The sequence below is a fragment of the Vigna unguiculata genome, chromosome 3, assembly GCF_004118075.2.
Source record: "Vigna unguiculata cultivar IT97K-499-35 chromosome 3, ASM411807v1, whole genome shotgun sequence".
NCBI lineage: Eukaryota > Viridiplantae > Streptophyta > Magnoliopsida > Fabales > Fabaceae > Vigna > Vigna unguiculata.
Genome location: NC_040281.1, coordinates 56486013 through 56496338, shown reverse-complemented (window position 1 = coordinate 56496338; position 10326 = coordinate 56486013). Strand labels below are relative to the sequence as shown.

Here is a 10326-nt window from a genome sequence, read left to right as displayed (position 1 = left end):
TTAAATATATTTAAAATAAAGTTTTTGTAGCCTCATTCCTTCCTAATTATTATTAATAAATAGTGCAACCTTACACATGTATCTTAATTTTATTTATATCTGTTACACATTGATGTACTTTTTTTCATATATATAAGTAATAAATTTATTGTTAAGTGTTAAATGCATGATTATGATGAATAATTTTTCACAGAAATAAGAGATAAATAGAAAATGAAGTAAGTATAGGAACGAGATAAGAACATTGTGGCTCCAAATGCACCAACCACTTCACCCTTCCTTTCCCTTCCCTTTATAAATCATTCCACAGTATTCTTCTCTTTGCATCACTGAGCTTCTGTCTTCTCAGCTATTGCTTCATTCCAAGGTAAGCCAATCCTCTCTACTTCTTATTCTTCTTACCATTCATGATGCTTCATCACTATTTTTGTTTAGACAATGACAATGTTGTCATTGTTTCCTTCTGAGTTTTTATTTTTGTTGAAAGGTTAACACATTGGTTGAAGAGTATCGACAAATCAAGTATTAATGGTAAAAGAAATCACAAGAATTATGAACTGTAACTTAGTTTTTATTAGAAGTGGTTTTTTAAGTCTAACTTAACTCCATAAAATCGATTTGTAAGATGAAAATTGTACCCACTTAAATATGACCTTATCTTTAGTTAATGTGGAACTTCCAACACACCCCTCATGCCGAGGTATATTCATCTCGTGCGTGAGACTATAAATTAGTGGATGATCCTTTAGTGGTTGGTGAAACAGAATATACAAAAAATCTCGTTAGGATAAGTTCTAACCTGGCTCTGATATCATATTAGTAATAGACTTTTAAATTTAACTCAATCCCACAATAACTTGTAAAGTGAAGATTGTACCCACTTATATATGATCTTATCTCGAGTCGATATAGAACTTTGGATCGTTATTAAGTTCTTATAATGCATAGTTTCAATTCTAAAAAACTTTGCATTGCTTTAACTCTTGAAGAAGTTAACTAAAAACATGTGAAGGATTTGACACTAACTGGAGATATTGTCTGAAGAAAATAGCAGGGAAAGAACTCACTAGTTATGTGGGTGGTAAAATAATGGATGGGAAACAGTTGCAGAGGAAGAACTTATCTTGTGATGGTTTCCTCGTCATTATTTTAACTTGAAGAAACCAATCTTTTAAAATTTATAATTGAAGAAATTCAAAGTGATACTGATACACTTGTTTTTATTCAACTTTGCTTAAGAAACAATAAGTTTATAATAAAACAAAATTTTAAGCAAAACGAAATAAAAATATATATAGTTTGGGTTCTTCAGATTCTTTTTCGAGATTCTTAATAATTGTACTGTCTTTCATAATGATGTGACAACGTCTCAAAAATGTTTTATTTATACAAATAAAATAGAAAACATTAAAACATAAATATATTTATTTATAATATTTTTTATTTTAATACTATTTTATACTTATTATAATAAAATATAAATATTAATAACATATTTATAATGTAATATAAGTATATATAAATACTAATAAAAGTTTTACGATACAATTAACTATTTCGAAATTATTATTGTATTTTTTTTACTGGTGGGTGAGAAGTTTGCACAGTTTTTGTATTTTGTACTTTTCTTTTTCTGTTTTGTTTTTTCTTTGATTTAATTATATAATAAATCTATAATAGAAAATAATTTCTTTAATAAATTTACAATAAATTTTATTCCATCGCACTTTCAGCTCTATACAAAATTGATACCACTATTTTGTATATAACATTTTAAGATATTTTTATGATTGTAGAAATTTTGTTAAAAATAAGTAATTGCAATACAGCTAGTTTATTATAATTTAATTTATATATTAATATATGTAATCATCAAACCATATTTCTATTACTACTCTTTTATATATACCTTTTTTTTTTCGAAAATTAATGCATAATAGATACTGATAAAAAAAAAATTCATCAAGTTTGATAAGTTGTTAAACATGTATAATAATATCTATATTTCCAGCTAGTGAGTATTGTTTGTGCATACATTATAAGCATTAAAAATATTTATTTTAAAACTTTCTGATAAATATTTGCTCTATCAAAATTATTGAAGTGATAACTCAGCCTAGTTATTAAGTTGGATTGCTAAATAAATAAATAAAAACTTTATCCAAATCAACCCACTTAAATTTAATTTATTTAACTTATTTATTAAATTTGATCAAATCCACACCAATTATATCTCCACTAATAAGAGCTTGTTTCAAGAAACAAGTATATGTATTACTATTCTAAAAACGAAAGTAGATTCCACATTTCTCCACACTGTTTACAAAGAAAAACCAATAAATTTGGTTTACTAAGCAAAATACTTTATTATATTGAAAAAATAAGTTAGGTTTTCGCTAAATTTTGTGCGCTTTTATTATTAAGTTGTTTTTTATGAAAAAGTTCAGAATTCAATAATATCGATTTTATTTGTATGAGTTGTTATTATTTTTTATTTTGAGTTAAACCCAAATTGAACTAATCATGATAAATTAAGTTAAAAAGGACAACATTTAATTATGACTAAAAAAAATATGGGTCCAACATTCCATTGAATGGTCAAAATAAATCCAACAATTCATTTTGTTATCTTCCAAAAAAAAATCGGGCGGTGGAGAAGGGTGCCAGAAAAAAACAAAGCTGTCATACTAATTTTCTCTAACACTTTACTTACATTGCTCATAAATTATTACTTTATTATAATATTGTATTTATATTTATATTTATTATGTTAATATAATATTTTATTATAAAATTTTGTGTAAAAGAATAATTTTCTTAGAATAAATATTTTTTTGACACATTACATTCATTTAATAACACATCATAAAACTAACATAATCATAAAAAAAAAAATGCATCTTTTATTTATATAAAAAAAGTAACTAAGAACAGTGTGAAATTACTAAAAAAATGTTGTGTTAAAGTATCATTACTCAATAAATACCACGATTACTTCTAAAAGTTCCAAAAAAAGAAATCTAATTACAAAAGTGAGTTAAAATAGTTTCAAAATTTATTTTAAAATATTCTATCCGATAACGCCCCTATTCCAATACAAAGAATGTGTGATGCCATCTTTGCTGGTGCTGTTGATAGCAAAGAACGTGTGTTGGATGATGGGTGAGATCATTGGAATATAATATCATAGAGTTTTACCTTGAAACTTGTCATTTGGAAGTGAATTACTTGAGTAAAATAGTTGTTGTACGATTGAATGACACTCATGGTGTTCTTGAATGCAGATAATTAAGACTCTGGAAACAAACGGATGCACACCATGTTGCTGAAGTTTGTTCTTGCTTCCTTTGTCTTGTTGAGTTGTATCAGAGATGGGAGTGCAGGGATCACTAGCTCTTTCATTCGGAAAAAGTGGCCATCAGAGGACATGCCCGTCGATCATGAAGTATTCGCAATTCCAAAGGGTTACAATGCACCTCAGCAGGTAAGTCTTTCAGAGATAACAAAACCTATTTTATCAAGCAGTTTCAAATTCTAAAGTTATACCCTTTTTTTTCAGTGATTGATTAATTCCATTGCAGGTGCACCTCACGCAAGGTGATTATGATGGAAAAGCAGTGATCATCTCATGGATCACCCCAGATGAACCAGGACCTAGCCATGTGCGGTACGGCACATCAAAGAGCAGGCTTCGAACTAGTAAAGAAGGCACAGTTGCAAACTACACCTTCTATAACTACAAGTCTGGCTACATTCATCACTGTCTTGTCGAAGGTCTTAAGGTAATTAATTGTTCATCAAATTACGAGAGTAGATCCCAAAAAGTAGAATAATGGGCTCATTTGGTTTGTTCAACCATTTCAGTATAACACTAAATACTACTATAGAATTGGAACTGGTGATTCTGCTCGAGATTTTTCGTTCGAAACACCTCCCGCAGTTGGGCCAGATACTCCCTACAAATTTGGCATCCTTGGTAAGTTTAGTTTGTCTGGTTTTTTCGCGTACACACAAACACATACACATTTTGAATGAAAAATTGCAGGTGATTTGGGGCAAACGTTTAATTCTCTTTCAACCCTCGAGCATTATTTGGAGAGTGGAGGACAGGCCGTGTTATATGTTGGAGATCTTTCTTATTCCGATGAGCATGATTTCGAAGATGTTGGTTTACGGTGGGATACATGGGGGCGATTTGCAGAAAGAAGTGCAGCATATCAGCCATGGTTCTGGAATGTAGGAAATCACGAAGTAGAGTTTATGCCTGAAGTGGTACACTACTAACCTTATTCTTTATGTTATCTACATGCTTCTACAAATTCTATCTTTTCTAAACTTTCGTTAAAAAATTTGTTGAAAACTTCAGGGAGAAGTAGTTCCTTTCAGGAACTACCTTAACCGATACACTACTCCTTACTTGGCCTCCAAAAGCACCAGCCCCCTTTGGTATTCAGCGAGGCGTGCATCTGCTCATATAATTGTGCTATCAAGCTATTCTCCATTTGGTAAATTCTACTTGTTAATATTAGTTCCTTAACTACATTAATTCTTTCATGGTATTGTTTACTATAACGGTGATCTTAATTTGTGAACAGTGAAGTACACACCTCAATACATATGGCTTCAAGAAGAGCTAGCACGGGTTGATAGAAAGAAGACTCCTTGGCTCTTTGTGCTCGTGCACAAGCCGGTTTACAGCAGTAATGTAGCTCACTATATGGAGGGTGAAGCCATGCGAGCAGTTTTCGAGAGCTGGTTCGTGCAATACAAAGTTGATGCCGTCTTTTCAGGACACGTCCATGCTTATGAAAGATCAGTATGTTTTTCTTCTCCTTTTTCTCATTTCCTTTACTTTTATTAGAGAAGTTTTACATCACCAGAGACAAGATAATTTCCTAATATAATATATAAGTAGACGTATATCTCACTTATAAACTGATTTTGTTGTGTTGGTTAGACTTAAAATTCATTTACTAACACACCCTTCACAACACAACACTCTTTTATATACGTCATCTTGGATCTGTGCTGAAATTCTGTGTTTTGCTTTCAGCATCGATACTCCAACATAGACTACAACATAACAGGAGGTAGAAGGTATCCCGTACCAGACCCATCAGCACCTTTTTACGTAACAATCGGAGATGGAGGAAATCTAGAAGGTCTTGCATCAAGGTGAAGTAAACAAATCATTGTCTTGTATAGGCTAGTATTTGTCCTTGTAAGAGGTTAACATTCATAGTTGGTGGTGCAGTTATTTGGATCCACAGCCAGAATATTCTGCATTTAGAGAAGCAAGTTATGGACACGCGACACTGGAGATTAAAAACAGGACTCATGCAATCTACCACTGGTATCGCAACGATGATGGCAACAGAGTAGCAGCTGACTCTTTCGTTTTGCATAACCAGTATTGGTAGGTTTACTTCCCCTTTTTCTTTGGTACACCTCTCATCAAGTGCCAGGGAAAAATATGCATGTCATTTTCTCTCGTTGTTGTGGTGAACTGTAACTTGTTATTCGTTTTCGCAAATGGTGAGACACAAATTTCGGACATTCTCTGTTCTACATGAATTTCATGGCCTGCATTTCGATGCAATTTGGAGTGTTGGTTGTGTGATGTTCCTTCTTTCTACATGTTGGGAAGGGTGCGTATGGTTTTCTCCACAAATTAACCTCTGTCTGGTGGAGACTAATCATCAGAATTAAAAACATCAGAGGCAAACAGAGATAACTCGTGTTGATGCGTGAATCCTAGTCTTTTTATTAGTTTTTTGCATAAAATAATTATATAAAAAAATTTATAAATGTATTATCTAGTAATATTGGAAACTACTAATTTGGTATAAAAGCCCCTGGAAAATGTAATAGAGATTTTTTGTCTTGAAAGGATAACTGAAAGACGAGGGAATTGTGGTACATGCAGGGGAAACAATAATGGAAAACAGAGGGCGAGTTATTGATGAAGTTGGGCATTGAATAGGAACTTGAACCACTCGTAACTATGAAAAAATAAAAAGAGTGGATAATGTATGCACTTCTATAGTTTACCGGTGTGAAAAAGAAAGCTTGTCAGAAATGGATATATGTACTTTGGCAGAAATGGCTACTTTGGCTTGTATGCTTCCATGCTTGTATTCCACATCCACACTATTATATAAACGCTTTTAGCCTTATAAAAGATAAATTAAATATGATTTTATTCCTCCATTTTTAATTAATGCGATATTAAAATTTATTATTATCCGAAATTTTTATAGAGTTTGGTTTTAAACTTTAAAAATTATGAATATAATCTTTTAAACGTTAATTTTTATATTATCATTTAATTTGTTTATACCGTTTGACACGTTCTTTCAATATCAATCGAAAAATATATTTGATAGGTAAAAAAATTAATCTTTCATATTTACATTTGATTTGTTTATACCATTTGATACATTTCAATTTCAATGTCAATTGATAAACGAGTTTAATATGTTAAAAGAATTAATCTTTTATACTAACATTTATTTATACCGTTTAACATCTTTTCACTTTAATATCAATCAAAAAACATGTTTGATGTGTAAAAAAAAATAACGTAATTGAATTAAAAAAATTATTTTCTTTTATTTTTAAATTTTGAAAATCAAAATATATCAAAAAGTCAACGAAATCAATGACATACTATGATGTTGAAACAAACGAAGAAAGAAGCTGATGATCTAAAGAAAAGGTAAAGAAGAGGTTTAGAAAAAAGAAAATAGAAAGACAATGATACTTGTAAAATGAAACTCATTTAATAAAGATATCTACTTATAATATGATATTTATAAATAAAATAATTGAATGTCATATTTTAATATTACTTTTACTCTTTGCTAATTTTAAGATATACAAAATTTTATTGCTATTTGAAAAATGTTGTTTTAATTGAATGACACATTAATTTTTTTTTCTAAAATATCTTTAAGTAATTAATATTTTAAACATAAGATAAGTTGAGGTAAACTGACATCATGAAACTTGTCTATTAATAAGTTTACATAATTGTGGATTTACATTTTAAAAAACTTAGCAAATTTTAATTATCTTATAAAAGTAAAATTTATTGTAAATATAATGATTAAGAAAAGAAAATTTTAAAAATAAATTATATACTATTAACTATAATTAAGGAGATATTCTATAAAAAAAAATTAAAGTAGATTGTAAAATAAAATCTAAATTTATATTTATAAATATATGTGAATATCAGTATTTAGACGAGTAAAAGATGTTTAGGCTCTTTGCCTTGTAGTGTGAATAGTGTGAATCTCGATATTTATACGAGTACAAGATATTATGCTTAGAGTCTATGTGAAACAATAAACACTAATGACAGAATCACTACCCTATGATTCCTAAGTTATGGAAGAGAAAATAATTGTTTTTTGTCTTTATAAAAATCCACTACACTATCACTAAAGCATACACACAGTGTATTTCCGAACTAAATCTATTTCTAGATTTAGCAAGAACAATATTAATTAATTACTTAACTAAGTTTTAAGTTTTTCATAATTTTACATATTTTTAATTGAATCTCTATTAAATTATTTTAGTTTATTAAATACTTAAACCTTTTTATTTCTTTTCAATTAAGTATATGCTGCTTAATTTTTTTCATTAACCACACATGTCATTATCATGTTTACTTGTTTTCACATGATAGAAAAATGAAAAATTTTGTAGTTAATATAAAATTATATTGTAGTAAATTTTGTAGTCAATATAAAATTATATTGTAGTTAATATAAATAATGAGTGAATTTTATTGAAAATGAGTTGAATAATAAAGACATATCATTCCATGAATAGAAAAATAAATAAATATGGAGATCAATTAAAAAGTATAAAATTTTTAAGTATTCAATAAGTTATACAAATTTAATTAAAAATATTCAAATTTACATAAAATTTTAAATTTAAGTAACCTAAAATAATTAATAACAATATTTAATTATATTCTAAAATAATAATCTATAATAAAAAATAAAAAATAGTGTAAATTACGGTATGCGACTGTACATACTTTGGTTCACACTTCTTATAAGTTACAAACAATGAATTTAGGTGGACCGATACACTTAAATTTGCAACTTAGGGTACTTCTTTCTGTTCCTCTCTATTTTTCTTTCTACATTCTTATAAAAGTGATACCACTCAAATTACCCCTCATTAAAAAAAATGATTAAATATATTTTTAATTTTTGAATTTTGACGTGAAATTATAATTTGTTCTTGTCAAAAAATTTAATACATTTTGGTCCATCAAACTTAAAAAATAAATGGATGTAGTCATTTTAACTCAATTACGTTAAATTTTCTTGATGTGTCAAATGTGTTGCGTGTTAGCATTTGAGTTGCTTATACTGTTCAACTTTCAATGTCAATTAGAAAGCGTGTTTGATACGTTAAAATTTAACATAATTGAGTTAAAATAACTATATATATTCATTTTTAAAGTTTGAGGACCAAAATATATCAAAGTTTTGGACAAATATGAATTACAATTTTACGTCAGAATTCGGGTACTACAGACATACTTAAAATATATATATATATATATATATATATATATATATATATATAATATTCATTGGTATGTGGGTATTCACGAGTATCTACGAGTTTTAAAAAAAATCGTGTATATTTTTTAAGCGAGTACCCAACCAGTAAACGAGTAGATAACAGGTGAAATTTTTTTTGCAGGTCGGATTGTGAGTAGGTACTATCTGTATCTGACCTGTTGTCATCCCTAACTCTACCTATAATTATAATATAATCATATAATTATTATTATCATTATTGTTATCAACTATCATTCTTATGATCATTATTAATATCGACTATAATATAAGTATTATTATATTATCATTACTATTACTATTATTATAAATAATAAGAACTATAATTATTATAATAGTTATTATTATATTATTATTGTTTGTATTATTATGGCTACATCTTACTTTTACCTGCTATGTACGATCATGTTTCAATTTTGCTCTTTTTATTTGTTTTGTTATTCATTTATCTTTATATGAACAATTATTTTAATTCAAAAAAATAGTTACCAAATTTAGTAAAATAATAAAACTACAAAAATTATTGTAAATAATTATTTAAATTTAAAATTTAATAATTAAGAGGATGAAATTGAAAAAACAAAAAAAAAACACAAAAAATCTCTTTATATGTATAGTTGTATTATTAATAATAATAATAATATTTTTTATCATTACGCGATATTATTATAGTAGTATATTATTATTATTATTATTATAGTTAGATACACATTTAACTTTTATTTACTACGGAATCATATATCAATTACTTACATTTTTTTATGTGTTTTGTTATTCACTTTAATATATGTGTAATTATTTGAATTAAAAAATAATTACCAAAATTAGTGAAATAATAAAACTGACAAATAATTTTTATTATAAAAAATTATTTAAATTTAAAAAATAATAATTAAGAGAATAAAATTTTAAAAACAAAAGAGAACACAAAAATATGTATATGTCTTTTTATATATATATATATATATATATATATATAGTTGTTGTATTATTATTATTATTATTAATTTTACTACTACAAGATATTATTATTATTATTATTATTATAGTTAGATACACATCTTAATTTGATGTACTATATGATCATATTTCAATTATTTGTTTTATTGTTGATATATATCTTTATATATAATTATAAATTACTATCATTAACATTAGCTTTAGTATTAGCATTGACATTAACATTTATGGTATAAATATTATTAGTGTGTTATTATTGATATTATTATTATTATTATTATTACTTCGATTAACTGTAGTAGTATTATTATTAGAAGTGTTTTTTTCATTATAAAAACCATTATTTACTAAATACTTTTTCTAAATAGATTTTTAATTTTTTAAAAATTTATAATTTATATTAATATTAGTATTTATAAAAGTTAAATAAATATAATAATAATTATATTATTATTTTAAAAAGATTTGAAATAAAAAACATAAAAAAATGCTTACACACACGGATCAAAGATTATTACAACTATTTCATAAAATTAATTAACTACACAATATTATAATATCAATTTATTTATTATATTTAAAATTAAAATTATTATTATATCACTTAAATTTATTATTTAAATACTTTAATAATAATATTTATAATAATATAACATAATTTTTATAATATTTTATTATATAATATTTTCATTATTTTATTATTTTAATATATAAATATAAATATAAATATAAATATATATATATATATATATAT

The 10326-nt window shown here is 26.2% G+C and overlaps 1 protein-coding gene across 3 annotated transcripts; it reads left to right on the top strand.

The window, feature by feature from the left end:
* Positions 1 to 240: 240 nt before the first annotated feature.
* On the top strand, positions 241 to 6197 carry LOC114179756 (bifunctional purple acid phosphatase 26-like). Of its 3 annotated transcripts, none has more exons than XM_028066201.1 (10): positions 241 to 367; positions 3285 to 3484; positions 3582 to 3782; positions 3865 to 3976; positions 4046 to 4272; positions 4367 to 4505; positions 4596 to 4816; positions 5054 to 5175; positions 5255 to 5416; positions 5927 to 6197. In XM_028066201.1, the coding sequence occupies exons 2-10, from the start codon at positions 3311 to 3313 to the stop codon at positions 5961 to 5963; spliced, it is 1395 nt and encodes a 464-aa protein (XP_027922002.1). In that variant the 5' UTR covers positions 241 to 367; positions 3285 to 3310; the 3' UTR covers positions 5964 to 6197. The 3 variants fall into 3 exon arrangements, with proteins under 3 accessions (XP_027922002.1, XP_027922004.1, XP_027922003.1); XM_028066203.1 differs by lacking the exon at positions 241 to 367 and adding an exon at positions 490 to 531; XM_028066202.1 differs by lacking the exon at positions 241 to 367 and adding an exon at positions 3091 to 3162.
* The last annotated feature ends 4129 nt before the right edge of the window (positions 6198 to 10326 follow it).

Bases quoted from the DNA above. Each gene is read 5' to 3' on its own strand.
- LOC114179756 (XM_028066201.1), top strand. From the start codon at position 3,311: ATGCACACCATGTTGCTGAAGTTTGTTCTTGCTTCCTTTGTCTTGTTG. The intron at 3,977-4,045 runs GTAAGTTTAGTT...GAAAAATTGCAG, and splicing joins CTACAAATTTGGCATCCTTG to GTGATTTGGGGCAAACGTTT. The intron at 5,417-5,926 runs GTAGGTTTACTT...TGGTACATGCAG, and splicing joins GTTTTGCATAACCAGTATTG to GGGAAACAATAATGGAAAAC.